At 47.9% G+C, this 16,529-nt stretch overlaps 1 protein-coding gene across 3 annotated transcripts in view; it reads right to left on the bottom strand.

Annotated features, from left to right (window-relative positions):
• Positions 1-1,378: 1,378 nt before the first annotated feature.
• The window catches only part of ATP12A (ATPase H+/K+ transporting non-gastric alpha2 subunit), a 36,311-nt gene continuing 21,160 nt past the window's right edge, over positions 1,379-16,529 (bottom strand). For all 3 annotated transcript variants that reach the window (XM_017852269.1, XM_017852252.1, XM_017852261.1), the window contains 12 exons: positions 14,858-15,050; positions 12,833-13,008; positions 11,712-11,848; positions 7,252-7,402; positions 6,515-6,683; positions 6,273-6,427; positions 4,402-4,525; positions 4,050-4,195; positions 3,293-3,426; positions 2,993-3,094; positions 2,468-2,559; positions 1,379-2,383 (listed from right to left, as the gene is read on the bottom strand). In XM_017852269.1, coding sequence (XP_017707758.1) covers positions 2,355-2,383; positions 2,468-2,559; positions 2,993-3,094; positions 3,293-3,426; positions 4,050-4,195; positions 4,402-4,525; positions 6,273-6,427; positions 6,515-6,683; positions 7,252-7,402; positions 11,712-11,848; positions 12,833-13,008; positions 14,858-15,050 — 1,608 coding nt within the window. In that variant the 3' untranslated portion in view covers positions 1,379-2,354. The remainder of the gene's footprint in view (positions 2,384-2,467; positions 2,560-2,992; positions 3,095-3,292; positions 3,427-4,049; positions 4,196-4,401; positions 4,526-6,272; positions 6,428-6,514; positions 6,684-7,251; positions 7,403-11,711; positions 11,849-12,832; positions 13,009-14,857; positions 15,051-16,529) is intronic.

Raw genomic sequence — 16,529 nt, 5'->3', positions numbered from 1 at the left:
TCTTTTAGGAATATGACTACATAGTGAGATTCAGGGTGATTTTAATTTACTTTTTAATCGCATTTATTCTAAATTTTTTATTTAAGAAAATAGCTCATTTAGAGCTGCAATTTTATAATCAGAATAAAATAGATTGTTTTAAAAAACAAAGACTCTAGGAATTCAGCCTCATGTTTATGTCTCTGAGATACTCTACCACATCAATTAGATTTAAATTGACATCACTTTTTTCCTATAATAACAGCTATCTAGGCTTCAGTTGGTCAATTAAATAGTCCTTCCAAAAACACCCTCTGAAATGTGATTTCATTGCCTTTTTCTGTCTCCATCTTAAGAAAGTTACTCAATATAGTAGTGTCTTTTCTGGGATTTCTTAAGTTAATTATTTTATTTGAGTGTCACCTTTTGCAAGAATAAATAAGCACAAATATGAACGTTATTTCATACACAGTTCCTGCTATAAAGAGGCTTCTAATTCCAAGTTAACTCCTTTCAACCCCAATCCAACCCCAAGTTAAACCTTGCAGCTTTGTGCTAAATTGATGTCCTTGTCCTGCTGGCATTGGCAGGACCAAGAGCTGCCAAGCGTTGCAGCCATGAGCACTCGGGTAGCCTGTCAGGAAAGAGTAAGTAAGGTCAAGTTATTCTTAGCTGAAGTCTAGAAAGCATTAGCTGCCTTGTTGAGACTGGAATGAGAAAGCCATGACCACACTGCCCAAACCACTCTGGGAAGTGTTTCCAGTTCATTGGAACTACTGATAGATTAGTCCCATGATAATTGTGGCTGAACATAGATGACAAATCTCCAGAGGACAGCAACATTATTTTAGCTTACCTGGCTGCACACAATACACATTGGAATCTACCTACAGAAAGTTACAAGGATAGTCTCCTTCCCTCTTTCCTGCTCCTACATGTGACCCCAAGAGCATGGTGACTCTAAGGCTGCCTTTTCCTGTCCCAGAGATGACACCCGAGAGCCATCAGCTCCAGATGCCCCCGAGTGAAAGACTATAATGGAGAGAGGTGACGGGGCAGGCCACTGGATGGGGAAAGTTTAACCAGACATAATTCTCAGGTCCTGTCAAATCAGTTAGTGCGAGGTGTACCGTTGGTGGAAAGGCAGTGGAGCCCTTCTCTCGAGTGGTGCTGCAGAAAGATGGGCCCTCCCACAGGCCTCCGACCAAGAATTGTGGGCACGTCAGAGGCCCCGGCTGGAGCCCTGGGTCCATGAGGAAGAGTTCCAAAGAAAAATCCCACATTTCCAGATCTTCCACAGATAAGTAAAATGACCAGAAGGAGCCAGGAAAAGAAAATAAGAAATCATACCTTCTTATTTTTTGTCCTATGCGCTTCATTCTAGAAAAATGTGAATCAATTAGAACACCACAATTAAACCTGGGTTTATAAAACATCTTTTACTTAAAAAGGAGACCTTTCCGGGCCTGTCAACATGGATGTGTCCCACATGAATATACCTAAGTTAAAACATGAAACATGACTGACAAAACGTGATTGCTGGAGAGCACCTGGCAACTGTTTGACAAGAAATATTACTATTGAAACCACGACAGCTCTCTACTAGGGTTGAATCCTGGTGAAGAGAGCCCCTTGGATTAGCTGAGCATTTTGAGTTAGGATATGCAAAAGGAACTGGGAGCTGTTTTGGAGGAGATGACGTAGGGGTGCAGGGCGACATGGGTCTAAAGGGCGAGGGAGGTGACCAGAGGTGGGACGGGGTGACGTGGCCAGGGAAACTGTCACAGCCAGGTGGCAAGGGCCTTCAAGAAGGACATCTCAGAGTCAAACGAGTCAAAGCTGAGGTCATGCTTGCGGCTGTGATGTAAACCTGCCGCCACTTCCATCTCCTGCAGACCCTTGGGTGAGTTGGCCTTTTTTGAGCAAGCAGACCATGAAAACATACCTTTTCAGGGGGATTCGCAGAAATCTTAGGGTTGTCATGGGGCCTTTAATAGGCTGTGGAAAGGAGTTCTGAGCAATCCTAGCTAGAGCTCAAGGCAGGCCCCAGTGGTTGCCTGGGTTACACAAGACTATTAACATCAAGGAGCTTCATATACATATAAACACATTCTTCCCTGTACCATTACCTCAAAATGTACATATTTTTTTAACAAGGAGGTGGAGATAGAAGAGAAGATCCTATATAAAGAGTTCAATTTCAGTTTCAAATGCAAAACATCAGTGAGTATCCTGCATACAGCTTTCTGCATGAAAATTTCCTCTTGTTGAATTTTGACAATGTCTGCCCTTCAGAGGAATCTCCCAGCAAATGGTCAGAAGATGAACAAGTGCGCCCCAACGTGCCATTGAGAGACATAGGAAGTGAAGTGGTCTTAATAATACATGTTCTTATCCCACCAGCCTGTAGAGGTAGAAAAAAGCACATCAGAAATGGAGAGTCTGTTGAAGTGGGTAAACAGAGCCTCTAAAATCATAGGCTACTCACTTCCAGGGTAGAGCCTGATGAAGAGCTTCCGCACCTCGTCATACACCCAGATCAGGATGGCATGCGGCACAGCCACAAACCAGTACTGAGCCCTGGAAGCAGAGGGGTGGAGGGTGAGCCCTGACTCATCCACAGGAATAGCCCAACCCTGCCCAATGGGAATGGGGCTTCTTGTTCATTTGTCCTGCTTTACTGCAAAGAACAACAAATCCACAAGGTCCCACAACATAAAGCTGGAAAGCTCCTGGTTTAACCTGCACTGTGACTGCCAGAAGCAATGTCTGCCTTTGAAGCAACCTGTTGGATGAGGATGAAGGCGGGTTGGTGAGGTCTAGAAAACCCATTTCCACTGCTGGAAAATGCAGATCAAAGCTTTGGCCTCATAGAGCATGGGATCAGTTTGACGTCTTTTGAAAAGACTTGGGGGAAGAACCTGGAAACCTGGGAATCCTCAGGTTTATTTAGGTTGTGATAGCTCAAAGCAGAGGCTGGCTCTTTCCTCCATGCTGCTGAGGGTAAACTCACCTAAGCATGGTGAAACTCAAGGCTGTGACACTTCCAAGGCCATAGGAGAGGACCAGCCCAATGATGATCTGTGAGGCGATCCCCACCCAGATGACTTTATTTCTGCAAGACACGCAAAAGCAGACAGACTTGGGATTCTTGTGGCTTCATGATCGTACACCCAGCAGACCACGCTGCCAGAAGAGTCAATGCCTCTGGGGTTACAGGTGTGGCCAGAACTCAGTCTTGTGAAAAACAAATCATCGTCATCCTTGCATGGCAGGCCCAGGGCTGCCCCAGGAGGCCGGGCACAGGCAGTACCTGAAGGCACCCTGTTGGAAGATGGAATTCCTCCGCGTTTTCCTGATGATCAGATCTGCTATTTGCTGGACTAGGATGCCAACAAAGAAAGCCGTGTAGCCCGTCCATTCTAGGTATGCCCTCTGGTACCTTGTCTGTGAATGGGCAGAGAAGGAAGAGACCATGAGGCCCAAACGAAAACTTCTAGGAAATTGCAGTGCAGTTCTCTACAGCTTCATGCTGTCTCCACACCTCACCCAGACTGAGTGGACCACCTCCTAGTGTTTGGAAAGAAACATTTTTCCTTCTTGAACCAGCTGAGTAGGGGAAAATGTTAATTTTTTAAAAATTATCATTACTATTATTTTTAATACAGGCGGGGTCTCTTTGGCCAGGTTGGTCTCAAACTTCTGGGCTCAAGTGATTCTCCCTCCTCAGCTTCCTAAAGCGCTGGGATTACAGGCGTGAGCCACCACACCCGGCCTGAAAGATGTAAATTTATTTGGATCCACTGTGGGTGTGGCTGGGCTGGTCACTCTTTTATACCAATGGCAAAGCTAAAGTTAACAAAGGGACCTCTTGGCGTCTAGCCCGAGAGAGGAGGCTGCGTCTTGAGACCCAGCAAAGGCCAAACACGTGTCAGCAAGGGGGCCCTGAGCCCTATTAATTAAAGCTTTCCCAGGCTGTTTAGGGACATGGAGGTTCCGTATAAGTCTGGGCAGGGCAATCAGCATGGAAAGAACCAGGTGGACTCTGCGGCAGGGCTCCCGCCACTCACCCATTCCTGCCCATAGCTGTCTTCCAAGTCATTCACGAAGTCCTTCTCCCATTCTACCCGCAGGTTAATGAGAGTGCGGGGCAGAAAACCCTCCTGTGCATAGACAGTGAAATACACAAGGAAAGCTCCCAGGGCTTGCATGAGGCCTGAAAGAACAAGAGAGATAGGACACAGGTTCTATGATGGCCTCAGGGAACTGCCTCGTCCTGTCCCTGTCGGCTCTTGGTTCCCCCTCCCTCCCCAACCCAGGCCCTGTAGGAAAACCACACTTTCTGGCTGTGTCCCCGACTGCAGTGAATTCAATTCTCGGGGCAGGCCCTGGTGTGATGGGGAAGACGTGCCCTCATCGTACCAATGTGCAGGTATGAGTACACGGCAAGCGGCTGGTTCACCAGTCTGTCCTTCTTCTTGTGGCGAGGTTTCCTGTTCATGATGTCACTTTCAGCTTTCTCATATGCCAAGGCGATGGAGGGGATCTAGAGGGGAAGAAGCTGGTGAGGTCTAACCCCAGGATGCTCTGCTCTACCCACAGTGGGGAGGGGCTGGGGTGGGTGGGGCACTGGCTGGATGAGGTGGGGCATGGAGCTGGCCCATCAGGCTATAGGCAGTAGAGGGCGTGTTGTCTGTATGGGAATTTAAGAATAGTGCCTTTAGAAATCAGCTGCTTTTTATCACCCCGTGCTGGCAGTTCTGAAGACTGCTGGTTATAAAACACTCTTTCCCTACAGGGAGGATTTCTTGTGCCATCCTCTCCCTCCGGGTGGGAGGACCTGCTAAAAGACAGATCATTGCACCCCACCTCCAGACTTCCCGATTCAGGAGGACTGGACTGGGGCCAGAGAATGTGCATTTCTTTCTTTCCTTTTAGACAATGGGTGTACAACCTGTTTCCATTCCTAGCTCAGTTACCTGCAATAACAGTTTTATTTTATTTGTTCTTAATTTTTAGTTTTTAAGAGACTAGGTCTGTCTGTGTTGACCAGGCTGGACTCTAACTCCTGAGCTGAAGCAGTCCTCCCACACTGGCCTCCTGAGGAGCTGGGGCTACAGGTGTCCACCAGTACTCAGGGTGTGCATGTCTAGCAAGCTCCCAGGAGATACCCACACCGGGCTTGGAGAAGTGCTGCAGCAGAGCCAGGCAGGCAAATGTGAAGGGCTTGGAAAATGATCCACCAACTTTGGGGACCTCAATATCCCGCAGAGGGAGAGACATCTCCAGTCTCTCTAGGAATCAGGGATTACCTGGGTGTTACAGAAAACAAGAGAGGGGAAGGGAGCAGTGTGAAGGGCCAGTTTCCTGCTAAGAATTCAGCTCGCTGTCTGTGGCTTTCCCTGCTTGCCCATGTAAACCACAGACATGGGCAGCTTTCACGGGGCTTTCTTTAAATGGATACTGGAAAAGGGAAGGTTTAGGTGACATTACTGTAGGGCGAGGCTTTATAAAGTCTTCATAACCACTACTTCTTACTGTGTTTAGGTAAAGGGCTTCCATGTCAGAGTCTCTTACTTAACAAGGGGTGGCTGTGAGATTATCACTTTAGTCACTGGGCCTTCAGTGGTTATTTGGGTGATTAATTTGAGTGACAGCTTCATCTTCCCAAAAGAAAAGGGAGGCACACAGGCTGAAACTGACCAATGGCATTTCTTTTTTTTTTTTTTTTTTTTTGAGGATGAAGACTCATGTCTTGAAAAGCTTGCTATAGGCCAGGTGCAGTGACTCACGCCTGTAATCCCAGCACTTTGGGAGGTCAAGACAGGTGGATCATTTGAGGCCAGGAAACCACATCTCTACTAAAAATACAAAAATTAGCCAGGTGTGGTGGCACAAGCCTGTAGTCCCAACTACTTGGGAGGCTGAGGTGGGAGAATTGCTTGAGCCCAGAAGGCGGAGGTTGCAGTGAGCCGAGATAGCACCACTGTACTCTAGCCTGGGCGATGACAGTGAAACTCTGTCTCAAGAGAAAAATAAGAAAGTCACTGTAGAGTGGTTTTAATTTCCAAACATTTGGCAGATGCCTCTGGACCCTTGCTTTGAGGTATGGCATGTGGACCGGTAGAATGGGCACCACTTGAGAACCTGTGAGAAATGCAGAGCTACAGGCCCCATCGCATGGAAGCTGAGAAGCATTGAGTGAGTCCATCCCCTGCTCTTGAAGGTAGCGACCCTGAACTCGAATGCCCCGGGGGCAGGCATCACACCCTGTTCCCTTCAGTGTCACTTACAATGTCTGTCCCCAAGTCAATGAACAGAATGGTGATGGTGCCAATGGGCAGGGGGAGCCCGACGATGATGTAGATCAGAAAGGGGCACAGCTCAGCAATGTTCTTGGTCAGGGTGTAAGCAATCGTCTTCTTGAGGTTGTCAAAGATCAGGCGACCTAGGCAGAGAGGTTTCTCTTTCAGAACTTGCTTCTAGTCCCCCAGACCACCCTGGCCCTTGGGAAGATGCCCTGAGACTCACTCACCTTCCTCCACCCCAGTGACGATGGATGCAAAGTTGTCATCCAGCAAGACCATGTCGGCTGCATTTTTGGCTGCGTCAGAACCTGCTATCCCCATGGCAACCCCAATGTCTGCCTTCTTTAGAGCCGGAGAGTCATTAACTCCATCCCCTGTCACAGCAACAACGGCATCCTGCAGCGGGGGACCCAGGGAGAAAGTGGGAGTGGGCAGGCCCAATTGGTTGCAAGCCTGGAAGAGCAACGCGGCCTCCCTTTTTCTTGAGGTTGCGAGGATGATTACGGCTGAACTGAAGGGCCCATTTAGGGGAAAAGATAAAGATGAGAAATCTTAGAAGCAGGAACAAGGATCGCTGAACAAGATGTGTGTAAATGAGGAAAACCGAAAGCGCAGGTGTTTTATATCTTATGTCTTCACATTTTTTGTTTCATATCTTTGCATTTTAAATCTTTCTTCACTCACACTTACCACAGTGACAAATGCTTCACCTCAGAAGCCCCGGGCTCTCATGATAAAATGCAGAGAGCTGGGGTGAGCCTTTCAGGGAACATGTGGTAGGGGTCTCAAAGGAGGATGGGGCCAGCCCACCTGAGAGGGTGGAAAGGTCAGGTGATGAGGATGAGCCAAGAACTCTCTCTTGAGGTTGCAAAGGCACCACAGCCTAATGTGAGATCCAGACCTCTGCACTTGCCCATGGACAGTAATGGGCCTGTCAGTCCTCTGGATGCTGCTGTCCACCCACCTGCCTCTGACAGCCCTCCACAATGATCAGCTTCTGCTGGGGGGATGTCCGGGCAAAGACAATCTCCTGGTAGTTGGCTAAGATCTCATCCACCTGTTCCGAGCTCATGTCCTTCAGCTCCATGCCAGTCACCACAGCAGCCTTGGCATCCCTAGAAGGGCCAGAAGAAACTGGGTGAGGCCCGAGGGCAGATCTTAGGTTAAAACACTGTTCCAGGCAGGATGCTGGCTGAAGCCTCTCTGACTTGACCTGGAACCCAGTGTCCTTTATACCTAATGCTCTAGTGAGGTAACAGGAGTCCTGGGAACACGTTCGTCTCCATTTCAAGAGGGCAAACTGAGGCTAAAATGTAATTCCATTTCTTGGTATCATATAACAATAGGAATAAAAAAACCACGTAGCCTTATCCCTACTAGAACAGGTGAGAGTGGTACTTCCTAGAGCAACGCTTTACTTCAGAAGTAAAAGGAAGTTAAAAAACTGCCCATTCATGGCCAAACGCAGTGGCTCACGCCTGTAATCCCAGCACTTTGGGAGGCTGAGTAGGAGGCTCACTTAAGGCCAAGAGTTCAAGACCAGCCTGGGCAACATAGTGAGAGCCCCTGTCTCTACAAACAATTTTTAAAAATTAGCCAGGTATGGTAGCATGTGCCTGTGGTCCCAGCTACTCATGAGGCTAAGACAGGAGGATTGCTTGAGCCTGGGGGGTTGAGGCTGCAGTAAGCCATGATCATGACACTATACTCAAGCCTGGGTGACACAGTAAGGCCCTGTCTCAAATACAAAAATAAAACCCCCAAACTGCCTGTTCATATGTTTTGGGTACTAGAATTCTTTTATGCCCAAACAAGGGGTAATAATTATTTGCTGTTGTTTATTTACAGAGTGTCATCTTTGTGCAACGTGCTATGTAGGCAGCAGTTTACTGAAGTCTGAGCAGCACTATTCCCTGCTGACTATAAAAGTAAGGCTCTAGGGCCTATTGATTATGCAGAGCTGCCTGCGCCACTCCCCTGCTAAAATTCTTCGGGGGCTTTCCACTGCGCTTGGAGCAGACCCCAGAATCCCTAACTTTAGCCAGTGAGCCTAGGTGGGGCCTGCCTGTCAAGCTTCACCTCACCTTGGGCTCTCCCTCCTGCCCCTTGGATGCTCTCAGTCCTGATATCCTCCATCCCCCATACCCTAAGGCCTTCACGGGTCTGGCTCCCTGACCAGGAATGGGCATCTCTCACCTCAGCTTCTCGTGGCTAACACTACATTTCAGCCTTCAAATCTCAGCTTAAACACTGCAGGTACAAACCACTGCAGGTCCTTTTCTTTACAATTGGCAAGTTTTGAGCGTTTTAGGTCTGTTTTTCCTCTTGGTGCTAAGTATTGGAATTCTAGCCCTTGACTCAAACTACAGGTCTTCTTAATTGCTGGTAAAAAATAATCAAAGAGAAGAAAGAAGGGATGTTTCCTCTCCCCTTACACCTGCTCAGATGCAATTTTTATATGGTCATGAAACTAGAGCTGATGAAGTGAATAACTGAAAACATTCACAAAAGCATCCACTTCACTCAGTGTGGTGATTCGTACACAAATGTGTAGTCGACTCTCCCTTTTGTGGCCATCAGCAGAGTGGCAGTGGCCAAGGGGAAGTTCAGTCCCTTTGTGACTTTTGACTGAGGCAAGAATCATAAAAGGCATTTCAATGCACCTTCCCACATTTGTAGGAAGGTTATATCTTTCTCTCGTTCCAAAGAGCTGAGACAGAAGCACATTCTGGGGTCTGCTCCAAGCAGTTCCATCCATGCACATCCGAAAGGATGAGGAAGTTGAGGTTGCACAAGGACACTATACGGGTCAGCAAATTGGGAAAGCAGTCCAGGTTTATAGGAAGAAATGTGCCATTTATACACAACAGGAGCATAGGAGGAGGCTAAGGGCATGACCGTTGTGTGCCCATCACCCAGCACGTGGCCATCACCAGGCTAAAACTGGACAGCAAATATAAAAAGGAAGCAATTGAGAAGATGCAGGAATAAGGTATCTTATATATAACTTTCATTAAAAATTGCTAAAATGGGCCAGGTGCAGTGGCTCACGCCTGTAATCCCTGTACTCTGGGAGGCCAAGGTGGGCAGATCACTTACAGTCAGGAGTTAAAGACCAGCCTGGCCAACATGGTGAAACCCTGTCTCTACTAAAAGTACAAAAATTAGCCGGGTGTGGTGGCACATGTCTGTAATCCCAGCTACTCAGGAGGCTGAGGCAGAAGAATTGCTTGAACCCGGGAGGCAGAGGTTGCAGTGAGCAGAGATTTCACCACTGACCTCCACACTCCAGCCTGGGTGACAGAGCAAGATCCATCTCAAAAAAAAAATCTGCTAAAATGAAGCTGGGTGCAGTAGCACAAGCCTGTAGTCCCAGCCACTTGGGAGGCTGAGAGGGGAGGATCCCTCGAACCCAGGAGGTCGAAGCTGCAGTGAGCTATGATCACACCATTGCACTCTAGCCTGGGTGATCTGACAGAAGGAGACCTTGTATCTAAAAAAAGACTCAGCTGGTCTGAAGGTAGTAGTGAATTATCTCAACTGATTGTTCACAGTCAGTTACAGATCAAACTCTTCTACTCTTTCCCCTCTTCTCACTACTGCGCTTGACCACTCTTAAAAAAAATTCTTTTAGGCCGGGCGTGGTGGCTCACGCCTGTAATCCCAGCACTTTGGGAGGCTAAGGTGGGTGGATCACTTAAGGTCAGGAGTTCAAGAACAGCCTGGCCAACATGGCAAAGCCCTGTCTCTACTAAAAATACAAAATTAGCTAGGCATGGTGGTGGGCGCCTGTAATCCCAGCTGCTCAGGAGGCTGAGGAGGAGAATCCGCTTGAACCCAGGGAGGTGGAGATTGCATGAGCTGAGATCACACTCAAGCTGCACTCCAGCCTGGGGTGATGGAGAGAGACTCTGTCTAAAAAAAAAAAAAAAAAAATTGTTAAAATTCTAAAGCCCCCAAAAAGATAATCCGCTTTAGGCCGGGGCGCGGGGCTCAAGCCTGTAAATCCCAAGCACTTTGGGAGGACCGAGACGGGCGGATCAACGAGGTCCAGGAGATCGAGACCGTCCCTGGCTAACACGGTGAAACCCGTCCTCTACAAAAATACAAAAACTAGCCGGGCGAGGTGGCGGCGCCTATAGTCCCCACTACTAGGAGGCTGAGGAAGGAGAATGGCGTAACCAGGAGGCAGAGCTGCAGTGAGCTGAGATCCGGCACTGCACCCAGTCCGGGCGACAGACAGCTCCGCCTCAAAAAAAAAAAAAAAAAAAAAAAAAAAGAAAAAGTCCCTGATTCTTAAAAAATAATCCGATTATCTTACAAAGCCAAACAAATAAACAAGCCCCAAACTTGTTTCCATAGAGGGATGTTATGTAGACTAAAGGGCATTGCAAGACTCTTAGACTTCAGGTGCTGTTGCTGTGCCCAGAGGCGGGAACCCTGGTTGGTTGTCTGACTTGGTAATTTGTTATGACCTGACAGCTGTGTGTCCCTAAAAGACCTTAGTGCTCGGGGAAACTGAAGAGGTGCATTGGTCTTTCCTTCGTCTTCCGCATGCGTTAAAGTATAAACCAGCTAATGAACATTTCTTCTCAACCTGAGAATTTGGAGTCTTTGACTCATGGAGACCAGGCACAGTCCAGGCCACTCTCCCACATGCCCAGCTCCCTAGCCCCGTGTGCCTCCTTCATTACACTGACTGCATCGTTATTAGCTTTGTTCTGTCTCCTTGGCTCGACGGAAAGGTCCCCAAGGGTGCGGACAGTATTGCTCAGTTTGCTACGGTAGCTCAGGTCTTGTCTGGTATGTAGTTGGCAGGCAGTAAATAATTATTGAAAGAATAAATACATGAGTGAATGAACAGTTGGATGAACATGATTAAAAGACCTAAGGATAAACATGATTAAAAGAATTAGGAGAAACAAGGAAATAAAACTTGCCTTAGGAAGCTTCCATTCTATTTATTACCAAATGAAAAAGAAGGGTGTGTTTACACGTTATGAAACTGGGTGGATAAATACCCAAGATGCTTACCAAGGTGGGGTGCATGAAACAACCCACAGGGTTCTTACGACTCCGAATTACGCAACTGCATTTATGGCAAGTAATTTCACATAAACCCTTTGTTTCGGTTTTTCTCATTCTAAATTGGGCACAGTAGGTTTTGTGCCCAGAGCACACTGGATTTTGAAATGTCAAACAAGGAACACACAAAGGGTCATTTCATAGTATCCAATACTGTGCCTGGCACATATTAGCTGCTCAGTTAAATTAGAGTGAATACATGGATATGCAAATTATAGCTCAAACCAGCCTACCTCTCAGAGCAAAAACCTGATTTGTTCCAAGTAGTACAGCTCTTTAGAGCCAATGGGGCCCCATGGGTATGAGCTGGAATTCTTGCCATGTGGCCCCTGTGCTTACCATTTGTTAACTTGCTCCACAGCAATGCTGAGGCGACGTGCAATGTCTTCCACTGTTTCACTGTTGGCTGAAATGATCCCCACACTCTTGGCGATCGCTTTGGCTGTGATGGGATGATCGCCAGTAACCATAATAACCTAGAGCACGCCAACGAGAAGGCCCATGGATAATGAAGAACTTGGCTGGTCAAAGTGGGGATGGCTCAGTATTGCCTACTCCACAGTGCCCTGGGAGAATGTGGCTGGTGATTACAGCGGCAGCTCTGGATCTACGAGACAACTGTCTTTGGAGGAAACACTAATCCCATTGGGTCTACCCTTGCTCCTAAGCTTCATACACTTCCTCCTCTGACACGAAAGGAAGCCCTTCCCCTTTGATGCCACTTTATTTGTGAAAGGGCTGGTGAGTGTCTACTTGGGGGCAGCCCCATGTTGCTTCAACAGTCTTAATATTAACATAGTAATGATGAACATGGATTATGTGGACTGAGCCTCAAGATTGGGTAATAAAGCCTTTTTTCTTTCTTTCTTTTTTTTTTTTTTGAGACAAGAGTTTCACTCTTGTTGCCCAAGCTGGAGTGCAATGGCATGATCTCGGCTCACTGCAACCTCCGCCTCCTGGGTTCAAGCGATTCTCCTGCCTCCACCTCCCCAGTAGCTGGGATTACAGGTGTGTGCCACCACGCCTGGCTAATTTTTTGTATTTTTTGTAGAAACGGGGTTTCACCATGTTAGCCATGGCTGGTCTTGATCTCCTGCCCTCGGGTGATCTGCCTGCCTCGGTCTCCTAAAGTGCTGGGATTACAGGTGTAAGCCACTGCGCCCAGCCAATAAAGCCTTTCAGTATCTACCATGGACTAGGGCGAGATATGGTCACTTCAAGGCACTAGGAGATTCTTCTCATTGCACTTACTGTTTATGTGGTTCATTCCACATAGACACAATTATGTTGTTTTTGTGGGACAGTTTCAGTAACTTTAGCACAGTGAAACTAGCAATAAAAATAGGAATTTGATATTTAATTGAAGACACCTAAATACTGACCATCTCCTATGAAAAACATTATTAGAAAGGAATACGACATAAAGAGAGAGCTTCTTCAGTCAGAAAAATAACTCCCACCTTGATCCCTGCACTCCGGCATTTGGTGACTGCATCTGGCACAGTGGACCGAGGGGGATCGATCATTGACAAGAGTCCCACGAAACAGAGGTTGGAGGTCGGAAAGTTGATAGCGTCTGTGTCAAATTTGTAGGTTTCTGGAAACTCGTGTGCTGGCAGGTAGAGATGACAGAAACCTGTAATACGGATGAATTAGGGAGTCAGTGAAACTGGAATAGGAAACAAAAAAAAAATGAGGGGAACATGCTGATACACCTCGGTCCTCTACTGTTTTACGAATACATTAGAATAAGCCAGAATTGTTTAATTTCTTCAACTCCATAATGCATTTCTTTAGGAAAGACATATTTTATCCAAATATAATTCACTGTGTGCTCATTAGATTCTGTGTTCTAGAAATATATCTTGCTATATTGCCAAGTTCTAGGGCGTACACAGTCTCCACTTCTGAAGCTTAGCAGGGCACAGAGTTAAAGGGATCAAGCACAGGGCACATCTCAGGGCAGAGACACACTTCAGCTGTGTCCTGACCCCTGGAGGGTCAGGACAGACTTCCCCAAGGCGGTCACATGCAAGCTGAACCTTGAGAGGGGCACAGATGATTTCTAGGGTAAAAAGGGAGGGTGGAGGTGGGAAGGCCATTTTCAGCAGAGAAAACAGCATGTGAAGAAACGAGGGGCTTCAGGGGAGGGGCACAAAGTTCAGTGTTAGATCAAGATAAGCCCAAAAGAAAGGCCAGCAGGAATGGGGCTGAGCCACCCTTTTCTCAGAAGGCATCAGCCTCTCATGGGCTGAGGTGGAAGGGACTCTTGTGTCTGGTGGGACCTCCAAGATTGTGTGATCAGCTTTCACATCCAATTTATTTTCAGCCTGGCCCACTGCTTTGCAAATGTCAGTGGAGCAGGCTTTGAAAGGTCAGACACGAGTGGGCATCAGTCCCGTGGAGAGTACCCGGTGCTGTGGGTTACTGGATGCCTAGAGCATTACCGTCTCATTTACATGCTTTATCTGCTTGGCCAACTCCAGTAGCCTTTAGAAACACACATTCCACAGAATGCATCTATATTGCTGAGGACTTCCATGGTGTTTAATGAGCCGGATCATCAACCATACACTTCTGTTTCCTTGAATTGTCATTCTGTGGTCCTGACGGGGCACCATTCCGCCAGCCCTGGTGCTGACAACAGGACACACTGTCCCCTTTGACAACACTGCAGGCACCCCCATCGTGTCCTCCCCCCGTGGTTGCATTTCTAAGGTTCCTTCCCTCCTGAAACTTTGTCTGCATTACTAGCATCCCTCTCTTTCTAGTCGCTAAACGGGAAGCTTAATCATTTTTAAACTGACTCTCGTCCTCCAATTGGTTCTAAGTCTTACCAATTCTACCGCTACGAAGTCTCTTGCCCCTGATCTCTCCTTCCCATTCCCATCACCCTGATCAAATTCCCATCCCTTTTGCCTGAACAAGGGCAACTGCCTCCTAAAAGAAATTTAACTCTCATAAAGTCTTCCCCAGCCCCGTGACTGCCCAGCTCACTCTGGTGGCACAGCCCTTGGTGCTCTCCACTGACTGCAGGATGAAACCTGGCTCCTCACGCCCATGTTCAAGACCTCCATCTCATCATCTCCCATCTAGTCCTTGAGCCCTGTTTCCGTGACGGTGCCATCTCACCTGCTGGCAGCACCCCCTGTGCCCCACGCCGTTCTGCCTCTGTGCTTGGCCTATGCTGTTCCCTGGGCCCTGGAAACTTTCCCCATCTCCCCTCAAATGCAGTCACTTAGGCGCAGTTTGAAATTTAACTCCCTCCGTAAAGTCTTCCCTGAGCTTACCTCTCTGGAGGCCACCTCACCCTGCTTGGTGCTGTCACACAGCATCCTCTCCTTTTTCCCATCCTGCTTATCACGTTCTCCTTTACATGCTTCATGTGGATGCCATGGCCACTCGGCGAGGTCACAGGTCCCCAAGGTGCCTGCCTCATCTCTGTGCCCACCAGGTGATGGGCAGGACCCTGCCGCCGCACTCACCCAGCACACGCTCGCCCAGCCCACCCAGCTCCATGTAGGCCGTGTGGAAGGCCTTGGCGGTGCTCTCGTCCAGTGGGTGCTCCTCGCCATTGATCATGATGGTGCTGCATTTCTCTAGGATGCGCTCAGGGGCCCCCTTCATCACCATGAGGAAGCGCTTGTCGTGGGGGTCATCCGTCTCGTGGATGGAGAGCTGGGAAGGAAGGAACAGAGCGTGTTACTTACAGACAGGTGAAATGCATTCCTTCTTCTCTACTGGTCCATTAAATGTAGAGGAGGAGGAGGAACAATGGCATCCTCTGCATGTTCCACCCTTTTTCTTTCTGTGGCCAAGTAAGATGAAGAGCTCTAGCCTTGGCCCCAGCCCAGAGTGGGGCGCCCTGGGTTGGAATCTGCAATAAGCGAAGCTCATCTTTCAAGCAAAACTGGCTGCTTTAGGCAGGCTAGATGTGGCCGTCAGCGTGTGAAATCTTGTGCCTTGAACAAGATCTCCCAGGGTGCCTGTGAGAGTTAGGGGGCTGCGAGTCTCTGCATCTCACCTCCTCTACCTCCCTGTGGGAGCAGCCATCTTTCAGACCCAAACTACTCTGAGCTCAGGAGGGCAGGAGGTGGCAGGATTTCTGCACCTCTTCACCTCATTGTCCACCCGGTTTTCCTGCTTGGATGTCATAGAAAATGGCGATGTGAGGAAGTGGCCACTTCCACGTAGAGTGTTTGAGGAAGACAGCCGAGTCACAGAAGTGTCCGTTTTAATAGGAATGCGCTTGACCCAGCAATTCTACTTCTAGATCCATTCTAATAAGATATGCAAAAAAATCGATATACAAGAATAAAAGGACTAACTCTTATCTAGCCCTTAATCTTCCAAGCACTCAAGAGGAATCTCAGGAAGCTGGAGTGTTTGGGAGAAAATACATCGCAAAGAAAAGTGTTCCAATTTTGGGTCTAACAGTTCTTTACAAATCAGTATTTCATAGACTTTTGGGTTCAAAGATAAGTGCAAAGATGAGTACAAAAAGAAGCATGGGGCAAATAGGGTTACCAGCTGCTGCTGCTTCTTTTCTTAATGATCAAGTAAAGACATTGAGAAAACCAACCAACCAACAAAAACCAAACCAAACAAAAATCCTCCCGTCTATTATCACTATCGCTTTCTAAAACATAGGCCTTTTCTTTTTCTTTCTCTCTTAATTTTTTTTTTTGTTTGTTTTTGTTTTTTGAGATGGGGCTCTGTCACCCAGGCTGCAGTGGCGAAATCACAACTCACGGCAGCCTCGACCTCCCAGGTTCAAGCAATCCTCCCACCTCAGCCTCCCAAGTAGCTGGGACTCCAGGCATGTGCTACCATGCCCAGTTAATTTTGTTTTTGTTTTTGTTTTTTTTTTTTTTTTAGACGGAGTCTCGCTCTGTCGCCCAGGCTGGAGTGCAGTGGCCGGATCTCAGCTCACTGCAAGCTCCGCCTCCCGGGTTTTATGCCATTTTCCTGCCTCAGCCTCCCGAGTAGCTGGGACTACAGGCACCCACCACCTCGCCTGGCTAGTTTTTTGTATTTTTTTTTTAATAGAGACGGGGTTTCACCGTGTTAGCCAGGATGGTCTCGATCTCCCGACCTTGCAATCCGCCCGTCTCGGCCTCCCAAAGTGCTGGGATCACAGGCTTGAGCCACCGCGCC

Source organism: Rhinopithecus bieti, unplaced genomic scaffold, assembly GCF_001698545.2.
Source record: "Rhinopithecus bieti isolate Rb0 unplaced genomic scaffold, ASM169854v2 scaffold_2247, whole genome shotgun sequence".
Taxonomy (NCBI): Eukaryota; Metazoa; Chordata; class Mammalia; order Primates; family Cercopithecidae; genus Rhinopithecus; species Rhinopithecus bieti.
This window is presented reverse-complemented; position numbering and strand designations above follow the sequence as displayed.